The following is a 16,799-nucleotide window of genomic DNA, read 5'->3' as shown; positions in this document are numbered from 1 at the left end:
ATTTGGCACACAGGTGGATCACCATGAGACGATGTGTCGAGTACCTTCATGACCTTGACCTCAAGGTCAAAATTAAAGAGTAAAAACTGTGTAAAAAGGTTTTTTTTTTTTTACAATGGATTCGTGTCCGGGCCATAACTTCTTTGTTCTTTGACATAGGCATACATGTACCATATTTGACACATGAGTGTATCTCCATGAAACGATGTGTCATGTACCTTCATGACCTCCATATGACCTTGACATCAAGGTCAACATTAAAGGTTTTTACAATGGATTCGTGTCAGGGCCATGACTTCTTTGTTCTTTGACATAGGCATACCAAATTAATTACAGGGTTTTGACATAGTCATAAGACATGGGTGTATCACCATGAGACTATGTGTCATGTACATTCATGACCTTTTTATGACCTTGACCTTTGATCTCAAGGTCAAAATTATAGGTTTAAGCCATGGATTTGTGTTCGGACTATATCTTCCATTTTCTTCTACAAAGGCTTACCATATGTTTACACTCAGGAAAGCGGTAATTTATACATATTAACAACACCCTTTGGGAGATTGGGGTAAGCTGGGGGTATTCTTGGTGAGCATTGCTCACAGTACCTCTTGTTTGTTTTGTGTATAGTTGGTTGTAGAAAACGATACATACGAGTATAAGAGCTTTTGCACTGTAGTAGTATAGAATATTAAATATGTGATACACTCGTACATGTAACATGTAACCGTATACATTGTATTTGATATTCAGAAGAAAAAAAAGAAGACAATTTCATTTTCACGATTTCAAAAATTATCTTTAGACTACATGTATAATGTATTGACACATAAAATGTATTAGGCTTGCCCCTAGTACTGGGGAATCCTTCAGGTAAATATGAAGGAAGGTCAGTTCTACGCCACGAGTGCTGGTACGGAGCTCCGATTAGGGAAAATTCCCACTTCGGTGCAACACCCTCTTTGTATATTTTTACTTGCATGAAAATCCTGAAATCTACCTAATCAGAAGTTTACCTACACTAAATACAATAATTATGCAATAATCAAATTGCAATTGATCACTATATGACACTATAGGTAGATAAAAAGTCTTTGTCTCTCTGGAGGATGTGCCAGCATTTTTAAAGTTTTATTTTTAGCTCACCTCAGCTGAAAGCTCAAGCTAGCTTTTCTGATCATCTGTTGTCCGTCTGTAACCTTCCACGTTTTCGACTTCTTCTCCAGAACCGCTAGGCCAAGTTCAACCAAACTTGGCACAAAGCATCTTTGGGGCAAGGGAATTTAAGTTTGTTCAAACGATTGATTGAATATTGTTTAATGTCCCGCTTCAGAATATTTCACTCATATGGAGACGTCACCAATGCCGGTGAAGGACTTCAAAATTTAGACCTATGTTCGGCGCTTACGGCCTTTGAGCAGGGAGGGATCTTTATCGTGCCACACCTGCTGTCACACGGGACCTTGGTTTTTGCGGTCCCATCTGATTGATTGTAAATTATTTGACGTCCCTCGAGAATATGTCACTCAATTGGAGACGTCACCATTACCGGTGAAGAGCTTTGAAATTTAGGTCTATGTTCGGCGCTTACGGCCTTTAAGCAGGGAGGGATCTTTATCGTGCCACAATTGCAGTGACACGGGACCTCGGTTTTTGCGGTCTCATCGGAAAGACCGCCCGATTTAGTCGCCTCTTACGAAAAGCAAGGGTTACTGAGGACCTATTCTAAATTGGGGTCCCCACAGGATTTGTTCAAATGATTGATTGGTTCTATCTTGCTTAGCGTCTCGCTCGATAATTTTTCACTCATATGGAGACGTCATCAAGACCGGTGAAGGGCTTCAAATTTAGGCCTATACTCGGTGCTTACAGCCATTGAGCAGCGAGGGTTCTTTCGCGTGCCACATCTACTGTAACACAAGACATCCGTTTTTAAGGCTATCTCTGAGGACCCGTGACATTCACATTTGATGCCGAGCGTTTGGCAATGGAACTGTCACTACTTATTTTAACGATTTAGGTCTGTCGCGGCCGGTATTCCAACCCCGCCCTTCCGCATGCGGGTCAAACACTCTACCTCTATACAACCGCGGTGGTTCCTTGAGTTTAAGGACATGCGGGACGATGTGGCCAAAAATAACTCGTCAATTTTTTTCTTTTTTTCATGAAGCACCATCAGGATGTCCTGTATAATGTGTATAAATTCATGGCTACTTTCTAGGTATACAAGGGAGATAATAAGCTTTGAATTACCCCCCTTTTCGAAAATTGTGAATCTTACAAGATTATTCCGATTTTGAATTGAAAAAAATAATTTGATGGAATTTTTATCTATATCTTTTACAATAATTTTTAGAATATATGTAAAATATAAAATGTATAATAATAAAATGCTTAAACATAACCATATAATAAGAAATTGGGAAAATTTAAGGATTTGGGGCGGAAATTGGTACTCAAAAACAGGGTAGTCCAGATACTAAATGAAGCACTGCTCAAAAACTTGTCAATGAATTTTTTTGCAAACATTGCGATTAAAAGCTATTCATATACCCAACTTCCCGTAGAAATATGAAGGGGTGAAGCTAATCTTGATCTTGAGGTAGGCGTCCTTGAAGTTATACATTGATATGTTCACTTGGGGTTAGGCTTGGCGAAATATTTGTTACTAATAACTTTCAAGCTTATATTCTTTTCATGTACAACTACTGTTAAAAGTAATGGGGAATGGGACAGTCTCAATTTATTTCCACTACACAATTTAAAAAATAAAGCTCATTGTCAAAGACAGGGGGGGGGGGCTAATTATTCGTGCCTGTTTTGGAATACATTGTTAGAAACTATATTTGTTTTGAACCTATTGAAATATTTAGAATTTTCATAATTATGGAACAAAAATTGAGTTCATGGAAACAAATTAAAATTTATTTATTTTTAAATATACATGTATATATTAAACATGGCTTCGAACAAAACGTCTAGTCTAGCTCTAAACAATACGTCGTCTTTCAAACCACGGGTTAGGTCTAGTTAACGTCAATATGAGCTACTACTTCCTTTACCAGATCAACAGCATATCCGCAGCCATGGTAGCTAGTGTCGCTTGACACGATCGTCTCCATGCTATTTTTCAAGGTATTTATGTATCGCACATGTTGTGACTTTGCACCTTTTTCTTTTTCACACGTCTGCTTTTCGCATACATTCCGACGTGTGTCATATGTTTTAAGTTAGTTACCACTTCCGCAGCAGTGTTTCCTAAAGTTAGTAAAAACAATTTGGAATATGAAATAGTTTCAGATATAAAGCGTACTTATATTTACATGAAAATGCTTGCAAAAATTAAACATTCCTAGTATGGACTAAATTTATAATAAATTCGCAACCATCACGTGATCATCGTCCCGCATATCCTTAAAACGTTCATCAAACCTGCTGGCTACAAATACTTTCCAATATTTGGAACGCAAACATGCACATGATCTTTCAATTTTAAAGGATTTATAAAAGGTGAAACCCTAAGCCATGAGAGAAAAAACAAGTGATGGAGATGTACTAACTTTAAAGAAGTCAAACCAACCCTTCTACAGGGGGACTATAACGATAATGAAATCACCAATCAAAACATACAAATGGTACTTGATAAATACAATCGAGCTACGCTGTTATCGGATATAAATAAAAGCACAAACAGGGTAAACATATAACACTGGGATTCAAAACAAGAGGTCCATGGGCCACATTACTCATCTGAGTTACCTTGACCCATATCTAAAGATTTTCCTTATACATTCACATGTAAAACTTTTGATTCCTATTTAATCTAAACAGTATTGTATCATGATAATTCATAATAAGATTGGACAGCAGGCACTGCCTATATAAGTCCTCTCCGTAGAAGGTACAAGGTCCTACAAACATTAGAATATATAAACAGAGCTACAGTGCTACACAAAGGATATAATGATTTGAACATTGCAATAATATACATGTAGGTACTTTATGACATGGCTGCTTGTAATCAATTCTACTATGATATTGTATGGAATCAATAGTTTACACTTTAATTGTACGAAGATATAAAAGTGGAAAAACAAAAAGAAAACATGAAAAATAAAAAGAGTAAGAAAGAATAAATTGGTCTCCAACCACAGTTCATTGTTGGACCACGTCTTGTGACGATAGCAGAATGATAAAAAAAAAAATCTTTTTTCTCCTTGTTTGTCACTTTTAAATTCTCTTTTTTATGGTTACCCATAATTTCAAAATATCAAATAACACAGTAGACAGAGTATATTCAGGTACACTGAAAAAAATAACTAGTAAAATACACTAAGCAAACTAGTAAAACTACTGTCCATACAATCTCTAATTTAAAAGTAGTTTTTACTAGGCGTTAAGTAAGTTTACTATTTGTTAACTAGTAATTTAACTAATAAGACAGTAAAACATTACTTTAGTCAATAGTAAATATTAGTATGCATTCAGTAGATTTACTAATCTTCCATTCCTGTATTCCATTCCCAAAATTACTAGCATTCTAGTAATTTAACTGATAGGACAAGTAAAATCGCCCTGTTAATCCTTCAAAAAAATTGAATACAGAAGATAACATCAAGAACTTTAATCTGAAGTTAAAAGTCGACATGATCTTCTAGTCAATCTTGATTGCGATGGGGTTTGTATCTTCTGTGGAATTTCTTGAACTTGTAGTCAGGATTTCTCAAACTTTTCTTTACACAGGATTGCCAAACAGTCATCAGCATCTAAATAAACAAAAACAGAACAGTGTGTTAAAATGTATTAAGTTGCATATTAAAAAAATATCAAGCTGTGTGTAGGATTTCTAATAAACAAACATCAAGAATTAAAAAAAAAAAGCAGTCATAAGTTCAACGACAAACCTTTTAAGTCAATGTTCCCTCTTCAGCATCCCAATAAAAATGGCGTCTCGCAGAGTAGACCTTACTGCAGTTTTCGCGGGCAACACGGGTCACGATGCTTATGACGTCATATTTCTAGTTACATCACTATCTTGCTTAGTAAATACATTACTTACTAGTCATGCGCAAGTCTTTACGAGGCATCCTAGATAAATTAACTAGGTATTTTTTTCCAGTGTATAAAGCAGAGTAGCGTAGTGAATTATAGTGGGTTGACCTCACCTACAGGCATATTGTTGTAAATATTTCACATATCTTCACTTTTAAACAACATTTTCACCACCTTTCATACTTACACTATAATTGTTTCTATATTGGTGTGCCTGTGTGATTCTGCCAGTAAAGAAATTGTCACATAATTATTTTCCTGCAATATTCAACGGAGCTCAAACTTTAAGCGTCTAATTGGTAAACCTGACCCCTGGATATGTAATGGGTAGGATCAGGTGCCTAGGAGGAGTAACCATCTCCTGTCGACCGGTCACACCCGCAATTAAACAGCTAATGATTCAAACAGGTTTTCCTTTTTTTAACCAAACAAAAGACTGTGACAAAAATGAACAAGAGGCCTATGGGCCACATCGCTCACCTGAGTCACCTTGGCCCATATCTGAAGACTTGCCATATATATTAGCATGTTAAACCTTAGTCCCGATTGTGGCCCCAACCTACTCCTGGAGGCTATGATTTTTACAAACTTGAATCTGTTCTATGTCAGAAAAATTTCACGTAAATGTCAACTTCTTTGGCCCAATGGTTTGAGAACATTTTAAAAGACTTTCCCTATATATTTCTCTGTATAACTTTGATTCCTATTGTGGTCCCAACCTAACCCCGGGGGCCATGATTTTTACAAACTTGAATATGCACTATGTCAGGAAGCTTTTGAGATGAATGATTGATTGAATAATGTTCAACGTCCCTCTTGAGAATATTTCACTCATATGGAGACGTCGCAATTGCCGATGAAGGGTTACAAAATTAGGCCTATGCTCGGTGCTTATGGCCTTTGAGCAGGGAGGGATCTTTATTGTAACACACCTTCTGTGATACGGGACCTCAGTTATTGCAATCTCGTCCGAGGGACCGCCCCATTTAGTCGCCACTTACGACAATTTATTTATAAGTAAATAATATATTCAACTATTAATGATAATACATTGAGAATTACCATATATCATTTTAAATTAATAACATTGATTTTTACAACCATTACTGTTCCCTTTGTAAATAGAGATGTTGGTAATGAAGAATCAAGTCATGCACGGGAAATGATGGGAGAGGAAATTGATGGCCTAGGTGTCAGCCTTCTTGATGATGCATCTCCAAGTATAAAGTAAGATTTGTCATTTATTTTGTGTCTATATTGAAATGGTTGACAATGTAGTAAATTCTAGGTTAATTAATGCAACACAGTGTATATATATATATATATATATATATATATATATATATATATATATATATGTATGTATGTATGTGTATATATATATATATATATATATATATATATATATATATATATATAGTGAACTTACGCACTTGTTTGACAATCTTGCTAGGCGGTGGGTGCCGTACGTCGCTGGTTCGACCCCGGGCTGGGGCGAAAATTTTCAGTACCTAGTTGTGTTATTTAGTGCTTTATATATTGATTAATTGATTATCACATGTATCGTTTAGATCCTAGGGGTAAACGTAAGGTTGGGTGTTATAATTGTTTGTTTGTGCTTTATATTAAATATTCTATACAATTGCATCGAGAGATCCACTCTCCTTATAAAATATCTTAAACACTGAATGACACAGCGACTGTGTGAGATTGCATCAGTGTGTATAAGTAGCGCTTTAGGAGCATAACAAAACTTCCTTTCTAGGGAAGTCGTTGTGGCCGAGTGTACTTACGCACTGGTTTGACAATCTTGCTAGGCGGTGGGTACCGTACGTCGCTGATTCGACCTCGGGCTGGGGCGAAAATTTTCAGTACCTAGTTGTGATTATTTAGTGTTCTATATATATATATATATATATATATATATAAAGGAAAATCAGAATGCCGAAAATAACTTAACCAGTTTCATTTTCAATCTTCCAAGAGTTATGACAATTGATAAATTACACATGTTTTTTACAGTTATTAACAATTTAACTATGATATTAATTTACTCGAGTTTGTGTGTGTGCAAGTACATGCCTATATGTGTGTGTGTTAACCCCCCCCCCCCCCCCCCCCCCCCCCCCCCCCCCCCCCCCCCTGATATTTACTGTAGAAAACTTTGTGCATAAGTAACCAAAAAAAAAAATCTTGCTGACCAAGAACAGATTTTTTTCATGAAATATCACTTTTTGAATATATCGTATAGAGATACAACAAAACATTGCAGTAAAAATAATATGGAAATTATAAACATGGTTTTATTTTAGGAAACTGGTGCATCAAGAACCCATTGCCCTGCAATCACCTGAACTTTTCAAGAATGCAAACAATGCATCAAGTTCATCAAGGTACTGTAGAAAAAAATGTTTATAACTTTGTATAGATTTGCTAAGTAGTATTTCATATGTTCCAGAAATGATGTTCAAATATTTTAGTTCATTCTGGCATCTTTTAGTTGACATTTGAATTTCACAATTTTCAGCACACCGAAGGGAAAAGGTAGAGCAAAGTTGAAAAGAAGAATTCCCTGTCTTCCATCACAGCGCCAGTCTCTAAAGTGCAGGATGAGATCAACAAAATCTAGAACTGGAATGTCCTGTGCAGTAGATACAGCATGGCACAAACGTGGTTTTGATAGCCTTACCTGTGAGTATATCTCTATGCATATTATCAATTAGCTACCTTGGATTTTATTTAGCTGACCCTGATTTGTCAAATCAAAGTCCCTAGTAGAATACACCACTACAGGGTTCTCATAAGAACTGCCGATTGGTGATTTCTGCCCCTCTACCCTTACTTTGTGCAGAAACGCCACCTACTTTCTATAGCAAATACAAAAAAGTTGTGCTGTTACACATGTCAAAGACATTAACGTTTTTTCTGCAATTCCTATCCTGAGCTGAAACGTGTAAGTATTGATTTCTCAATCCTCTCAATATGAAGAAAATAACAGGTTACTTTGCAAAGAAATGTAGACTAGGTAATGTGCTCAATTCATTTGAAGCTGTATTCATTCAGTTGGAATTGCAATTACTGTTATAGAATTAATAGAGGTTTAGTTGAATATACTAATTGCTAAAGAAAAATTTGGTTCATTACTATCTAGCAAGAGGAGGGTATGGACTCGTTAGGATAAGCGAGTTCTGTCCAAGCTCCCCTCTCTTTTCTTTCTTATTTCCTCACTTTCTATGAGGCCAAAATAAAATATATATGTGCTTTCGTTTTCCCGGTATATACATGTAAATAAAAATTCAGAATTTTCTTACCGATATTTTTTTTCTTTTTGTGTTGGGAGTTTCTCCAATTTAAATTTTTAGGTACTATTGATCTTCAAAATATTTGAAAGGTATTTGTAATGTATCTAGATCTGTATTCCAAGTGCCTTAAAACTAGGATTACGAATAAAATGTTTTGTAAAATCAAATGTTTTACCAACCTACCCTACCTAATTTGTTTAGAAGTGAAATAGGAAACACACACATATTTTATTTTGGCCTGATTTGAAGTGGGATGGTCGTGCAAATATAAGTGGCAGCGACCAAATATGTTTATATTGCTTGAAAATAACAAAGAGAGAAAGTGTGTCACCGTGTGACAAGAGCTCTTCACGTTTCAAAATTATTCCGGGTAGCAAGTTTATCCAAGGGCCTCTCTAGTGGGCTCGGACCTTATTTCAATTTCATCTCCTACCTTTAAACTTATTGAGAACCCTGCACTAGGCATTGTATGTTAACAGCAATTGGACACAAAAATAAAAATCCTTACATTCTGTAAATTTGCATATTTAGTGTAAAGTACTCCCTTAATGGCTCAAACATTACTTGTTATCAATATTTTTACCTGATAAGAATTAAAACATAATTATAAATTTTCTTTTTGCAGCACATACATTTTTTATGAGTAAAGCCAAGTATGGGAAAAAAGTCGTGAAAACAGTGGTATCTCACAGAACATGTGGCACTTGTAAGTGGTGGCAAAGACATCGACCAGGCCAACAGATCAGAAAGCACAAATGTGTCCACAGTCACACTGGAAGTGCCCGTTCAATGGAAAGTGTAAGCGGTGTTCAGGGCGTCAAAGAATTGAGAGATTTAGGTACACCGGTGGAAATTCTTGAAGGAGATGGGGACAATACATTAATTACGAAACTTAAAAATGACCTTGGAATTACCATGAAAAAACGACTGGACAAAAATCATGTGGTTAAGAACATTGAAAAACGACTCTATATACTACATGGAACCAACGGTGTGAAACTAAACTCTGGACCATTCCACCCGTTTCTTTAGGCCAAACCTGTAGAGTGTGTCAGGAGACGTACGACAACCAGTATCAATATGCTGTGTTGGGGTGTCCATCCACAACTTGCATAAGAGGTTCTTTCTTTGACAACCTAATTAATAATTTCGATGTCCATTTATATGTAGAGCTTTCGCAGCTCAGTGAAGATATTTTATATTTTATATTACTTGGAGGAGTAGAACCCACTATATTATTAGAGAAAGAGAGCAAAAAAAGAATTTATTTGTCTTTGTGCAAAATTTGTGTGTGGAGCCACCGCGTGCTATAATAGAGCCTTGTCGCAAAATTTAGAGTACAACTAAAAGCATAGTTATGTAAACATTTATCCATATATATACGTTTTCTTTGTTATAATTTTCTATCTCTGTTCTTTTTTTTTTATATATATATATTATCATTTTGATTTTCTTTATGTATTCTAAATATATGTAAATGTTACAACATGAAATCTCCGCAAGGGGGAAATAAAGATTGAATGAATGAATGGAGGAGAACTTGAGAGCTATTCTACCTCATCAGTTTGATGATCATTCTGTGTGCCATGCTCGATTTTGTGGGTTTAAACGAAATCCAGGTGAAAAATATATTCACAGAAGTCTTCCCTACAAATCTGCTTTGAAGGACGACAAACTTCGCCAGCATCTCCAACCCATCTTTGATCAAGTAGCAGCACGGGCAGCCCAGTATGTAGACCTCTGCTCTAGTCAACAGTGCGAACATGCCAACAGAGAAGTCAATATAAGGGTACCGAAGTCTCACCACTATGGCAACTCTGAGGCACTTGATTTTAGGGTCCATGCTACAGCAGCCTTCATAAATGAAGGAAGAGATTACATTTCCAAGGTATTTTAAGTTATTGTTTTGTTGAATTCTTTTCAAGTTATTGTTCGTTAATTTCCTTATTTGCATTTTGTTTCATTGTTTATAGTTTTTACAAAGTTGGCTGTTATCATTATTTTGTTTTTATTTCTTTTTTAGCATATTGTTGATTTCAGTGTTTCAGTGACTGACATCCAGATTGCGTTCTTTGTTACCTGTAAGTTTTTAATTCATATTTATGAATATACATTTGGCATGGTATTATTTTATTCAACAATCTACACTCTTCAATTTTAACTGTTAAACATTCAGATTTTAAAGCAATAATTGACATAAGAAAATTGTACTCAAGAATAGAATTTGTTCATATTTTTTCTAATACAATAAAGGTTAATGAAGACGCTGGTTTGTCTCCTGGAAACTACACCCAGAAGTATGCAGATAAACAGTTCAAGCGGCGACTGAAGGTTGAAGAGAGGTCAAAACTTCCCTCAACAAAGAGAAGGCGACTACAGTTAAAACAAGAGAGGAATGTTACACAATGTGTATTGCAGGCACTTGAGGGTGACACATATCAGTCAGGTACTATTATTTTTCTCATGTATACTTTTAAAAGATTTTCTTTCGTGAATTAATCAGAAAATACAGAAATTTTTATTAAATCTTAACATAATTTTAAAAATTTCAGAGATTGGATTAGCTGATGAGATTGACACAGAACAAATCCCAGATCCTGTCCCCCGAGGTGTTTTCAAGCCTGTCACCTTGTCCAGTGGAACTCCTTCTCTTGTAATGTTTGATTTAGAGACTGCAGATCTGAGTAAGGTTGAAAAAATGAAAAAAATGTTTGCTTGCATGTTTATGGGCATACATAGTAATGCATTGTGGAACATTACATTTCAAAATAATGGGACACCCCCCCCCCCCCCAAAAGTAAAGAGGGGGGGGGGGGACTCAACCAGAGGCAATATTGACCCAAAAAAAATAAAATAAACATAAAAAATGAAAAAAAGGTAATTAGAAAGGGGTGAATGTATGGATAAGTAAAACTAAACTTTGATAGTGTTTTTGTATGATTTATTCAGAATATTTTGACTCTATTTCAGTTCGAGGAAGACAGATGCCACATATTACACAGCTGGCTGCAGTTGAAATGGAGACAGGATCTGTGTATAATAATTATATTCTCCCAAAGGTGCCCATTACAGAAGAAGCAATGAATACAACTGGCATAGTGGTCAATTCAGATTTACAGAAAATGACTGTCCATGGAAAAGAAGTCGATGCAGTAAATATAACATCTGGACTGACATAATTTTCAAACTGGTTAAAGAATTTTCCCAGAGCTATATTAGTGGCGCATAATGGGAGGAAATTTGATTTTCCTGTTCTTATGAACACATTACATTCTTTGAATTTGACAAATGTGTTGCTTTCTGCAGTCTCTGGATTTACTGACTCGCTTAGTATTTTCAAGAAGGCATTTCCTGGCCAGCCAAATTATAAACAGGAGACCTTAGTGAAGTCACTACTAGACACCACATACAGCGCTCATGATGCAATAGAAGATGTCAAAACATTAGGAATGTTGATGAAACACTCTAAAATATCAGGTCCTGAAATTTTACCATTCACTTTTCCACCAATTGCTGTGCACCAAGGCCTTCTTTTCAGCAAGGAGAAATCAAAAAACATAACTTCACTGCATGTTCTCATAGCAAAAGGCATTGTGAAACATAATACAGCTGAAAACATTGCAGGTTCTGGATTGAACTTGTCACACCTTCACAAAATATTTCAAGAGAGATGGTGAGGATGGACTAAGAGCTACATTTTCACAAAAAACATCCGACGGTCAGCCACGAGTTTCGTCTACAAAACGTGTTCTGGATTCTGTCATTACAAAAAATATTTTGAGAAACAATATGAAACATGAATTGTGTCAGATATATTGCAGTATCATTGTATATTATGTTGATGGAATGAATAGAATATAAAGTAACATTATTTTTTTACTTTCCCAATGCTGTAACATTGTTGCTATGAGAGATATTTCTAAAGTCTTAGATGTTCTAATTGAAGATTGTTAGGTCAATATTTGAGATCATTGTCAAAGTCAATGTAATATGTATTTTATTTTGACAAGTTTTTATATGAAGTCTACATTTAGATTGTAAAGAACTAAGTTCGTTTGGTATCGGATTTGGCCCCCTGAATTATTCAAAAATGAAGTGCATGTTGAATCAAACTTCTACATTGCAAAATACTGACGGAGATACACTTGTCTCAAAATTAAAACGAAACTTTGAAAATGTGTCACATTTCTACTACATTGACGTAGCCAAAATACGTACGGAACACAAATTTCCGGAAAATTTCATAAAATTTAACCACTTTTAAAGATATTTGAATAGGTCCGCATAATATCACCACTTTAAAATTTTCACACGTAAAAGGTCTATGTGTAAGCATTTCACATACAAAAAAATACGATGGTGATATTGTGCGGACCATACTTATTTCTTATTTTACGTTCATATTTTTAGCGTTTTTACAGCATGGAAATACACGTCATGTTTATGGATGTTGTTATATAGGTGTTGTTACATAAGTTTACCTATATTTTGATTACAAAAGAAAATATATTCGTCTAACACCGCATTAAATGATAAAATTCCTAACATCAATCTAAAGGGGCAATGTCACGATACGATATTTACATGTCTTCCCTTGTGTTGTGTATTATATTAATCATGCCATCTTACTTCCGTCCCTGTAACTAAGCGACATTTACACTGGTTTGGAATACTTTGATATCAATTACTTTTAATCAATGGAAATTGCATTATATGAAACATTTTGCCGAATACAAAATGCTACTTTTTCTTATTAATCTACATAGCTAAATGCGTGGCAGAGCACGAGGCCGATTTATACATGTATTTCGGTATATAGACGTCACTTCTCAAAAGTGACAGACGTCACTTAATTCTCAAAAGTGACGTCACAATGGGTTGATAGATCATTTAGTCAACTTACATACTACGTTACCTCAGCCGGTAGTGTAATGGAAACGACCAATATTAAGACATTAAGTAAACAAAGATATATTTTTTTTAATTTAAAGTAGAGATATTTCAATATAATTCTTATCTACTTTTTATTTAAAGGATATCAATAGCATTGAACATTACAGTGCATATGCCGTCGTGCGATACGACTATATATAGGCCTAAGTCTATATCTGCAGCATTTGTATTGTTATAATTTTCCAATTACCCCAGTATTCGTAACGTGTTACCCTTTCGTGAATGTAAGTATATTAGCTATTTTATTATAGACACATAGGATTGTTTTTTCAAGGGGGAGCCGGAGAAGTTGATTTCACTTTGTGGGGGGGGGGGGGGGGGGGGGGATTTGGGTTGACATACATCATATGTATTTTCATTAAATATAATATTGATTAAACTTTACGTTTTCCCTAACTTCTAGTTCTTCATTCCGGGGGGTAAGTGGGGTTGCTCCCTTCTATACATGAATTCAATTCATAATTTCTATTAGTACTACTTCGAAACTGCATTCTTACCATTCACTATTACTTTTTAAAAAGTGGCCTGGGGAAGTCACCAAATATATCTTTACTACAAAAATATATATTGTTAAGAAAGCACCCCCCCCCCCCCACCCCTATTCTATATGCCTGTCATACATCGCTTTGTGTTATACACGGATAAATATTATAAAGTTATTTTCTGTCATATACATACATTCATGACAAATTAATTTTGTATAAACGCACATGATTACTAATGAAATATTTTTCAAACAGCACATTCAAGTAGGCAGCATAAATGTTTACGTTTTGTGAAACGGTTGATTCATCAGGACATGGATTTCAACGTCGTCGGAAACCCACGGTGGAGAGAGGAACGAAGCGTAATCAACCGTGGGTTTCCGACGATGGGATTTCAAGGTTTTATTTCATTCCCACAAACATTCACTACTACCATAAAGGGGAGGGAGGGTGCAGGGTAAATCAAAATTCATGTTAGAATTATAGAAACACTACATTGTCAAACTAAAGTGGGGGCAAGTTCTGTTGCTAAATTCCTGTAATATTTTTTTGTGGAATCTAATGTGGCAATATACTGGGCACTGGGATATGTGTTCTATGTCATGGTCCTTTTGAAAGATACATAATACCACTGTTTATTTTTATCATCAAAACGTGGCATAGTTGTTCAAGTAGTACGTAGAGCACGATTTTCACGCACATGTAGACCTTTACAGTCTGCCCATCCATCCACTGTTGACATGACATTTATATTGGCGTGTGCAAAAGACATCGCATATCTAAATCATGCGCGGATCTAAAGTGGGTCACCGGAACACCACCCCTGGAATATGAAGTTATTACATCCGTGCGCTAAGTAATGAGGACAGAACCAGATCACAATATTAATATCATGAAATCATCTGTACAAAACTGGAACATTGTTTAATATCCTTCCATTTTCAATTTACATAATTACCGGTGATTAATTTTCTTTATAGTCATTTTTTATTATATATATATATATACTGCCGTAAAATGGCTGAAATAATGTCAATACGATGTAAAACAATAAAACAATTTATACTCTACATGTAGGATTCAAAGCATAGATTATAATTTAAACCTTTCACTTAAGTTAATGACAACAAACTGCTGGATAATACAAACCTTTGACTGACGGTATTATATATGGTAGTGAATTGTCATAAAAGAATTTACTTTTGTACAATTTTTAAAAACTGTCACTACTTCATTCATCATTAGAAACTGACCGAACAGGACTAAATCAGGCATGTAGCAAGAAGGGGGGGGGGGGGGGGCTGCCTTAAGGTACGATCCTCTCCCATGCAGACTTCGGACGCAGTATGAGACGATAATATTGATTTATAATTCAAACTGTTTCAATTGCGAAAATACCAATGCATTGAAAGATGTGCTGTATATAAAGAAGTATTTATGATATATTTTTTTTAAATAGATACACGTGCATATGCTAAAATCTTGAATCTTAAAATCCCGCAAGATTATTTTTAGTTATATTCTTTTCATTGTGATAGTGTTGAATACGTGTGCTGTACATTTTCAATCCCAATGTCATGTGTGGGGTTGTTTTTTTTTTAAGTCCAAAACATTTTAATATTTCTTCTCACATCACTTTGAATGAATTTCATGTTCTTTTCACTGTATCCAATGTGGCATCGTTTAGTAGTGTCTTCGCTGAACTGAATACACCTTTAGTGTTCTTGGGGGGGGGGGGGGGGGGGGGGGGGGGGTTGAACATGGTGTGTATATAAACATAAGTATAGTTTCATGTACCCAATCACCATACATACAACTGATATTCATTTAATTCATATTTAAACAATGCAATTTAATCCAAATGTAAAGACACAAACATGTGCTGAATGATAAAATTATTTGAATATGGGTTACTCTACCATTACTAAATACCGTTACACAAATCGTCATTCAAATCGTAGCACCCGTCACATTGAATCATTTACAATTCATGAAAACTTTCGGAGTGAGTCAATTAAACTTTTCAAATAATAATCACAGTCCACTGATACGGCACGCTATGTCGCGTGTGACTTAAGGTCATGTGTAAGAATTATTCAGAAAAATGAAGCTTTATATCCTATTGTTTTGGGTGTAGTTCATTTATTAATATTACAAAACTAAAGACACTTTTCACGTACCACAACATATGTACGTCTCCTGTACTTTCACTTCGCATGTTTACGTACGATGTCAAGGGTCATATGACGTCATTTGACCAGATTATACAAGACGCAAATAGATGATCATAAATCGACACGGCGCACAGCCAGTAGTACATAAACCAATAAAAACATGACATGATAGAAATGTATAAGTTTCACAGAATCGAGTATTCACTGTCCAAATTGCATCATCCGCATGCAAATAAGTTAAAAATGGCCCGCAAGATGAAAACCTACCCCTGCACTTTGTTTATTTGTGTTTTTTCTCGAGTTCAGTGTATTGTTCAAGAATATTTCAAGATTTGGACAGTGATTTCTAGATAAAGCCTTGTTCAAAGCTTTCAAATAATCTCATGGTATCACAATACATTTATTTTCCTCTTACCGCCGTCCAGTTTTATCTTCGATATTCATGTAAACACGTTATCTAATTAATATTCAAACGCAGCACTGATGTAGACTATTGATCCAAAATTAGATACTGGAAAGGGAAGTAACACGGCGGGAAAATTACAATTTATTATGTATTGTAAATATATACATGATACATGTACGCAGGACAACCAATGTATTTTAACCAAGAAACATTTACCTTAGTGTTAATCTTTTAACGCTCTCTCTCTCTCTCTCTCTCTCTCTCTCTCTCTCTCTCTCTCTCTTGTTTATTCGCCAATCAAGGTTCCTTGGGAAAGGGGGGGGGGGGGGGGGCATGTACAGCAATGGGAATAAAAACCAATCATTCAGAATCACTAATACTATCAGAGATCACACTTCTGCACTACACATATCTATAATTATATATG

The 16,799-nt window shown here is 35.4% G+C and overlaps 1 protein-coding gene across 1 annotated transcript; it reads left to right on the top strand.

Annotated features, from left to right (window-relative positions):
* Nucleotides 1–6,042: 6,042 nt before the first annotated feature.
* Nucleotides 6,043–12,234, top strand: LOC125661105 (uncharacterized). Its single transcript, XM_056146807.1, has 6 exons — nucleotides 6,043–6,279; nucleotides 7,365–7,445; nucleotides 7,580–7,743; nucleotides 8,980–10,800; nucleotides 10,907–11,038; nucleotides 11,325–12,234. Exons 1-4 carry the CDS (start codon nucleotides 6,215–6,217, stop codon nucleotides 9,384–9,386), a joined length of 717 nt encoding a protein of 238 aa, XP_056002782.1. The 5' UTR covers nucleotides 6,043–6,214; the 3' UTR covers nucleotides 9,387–10,800; nucleotides 10,907–11,038; nucleotides 11,325–12,234.
* The last annotated feature ends 4,565 nt before the right edge of the window (nucleotides 12,235–16,799 follow it).

This window comes from Ostrea edulis, chromosome 8, assembly GCF_947568905.1.
Source record: "Ostrea edulis chromosome 8, xbOstEdul1.1, whole genome shotgun sequence".
Taxonomy (NCBI): domain Eukaryota; kingdom Metazoa; phylum Mollusca; class Bivalvia; order Ostreida; family Ostreidae; genus Ostrea; species Ostrea edulis.
This window is presented reverse-complemented; position numbering and strand designations above follow the sequence as displayed.

Bases quoted from the DNA above. Each gene is read 5' to 3' on its own strand.
- LOC125661105 (XM_056146807.1), top strand. From the start codon at position 6,215: ATGATGGGAGAGGAAATTGATGGCCTAGGTGTCAGCCTTCTTGATGAT. The intron at 7,446-7,579 runs GTACTGTAGAAA...CACAATTTTCAG, and splicing joins AATGCATCAAGTTCATCAAG to CACACCGAAGGGAAAAGGTA. The intron at 7,744-8,979 runs GTGAGTATATCT...TTCTTTTTGCAG, and splicing joins TGGTTTTGATAGCCTTACCT to CACATACATTTTTTATGAGT.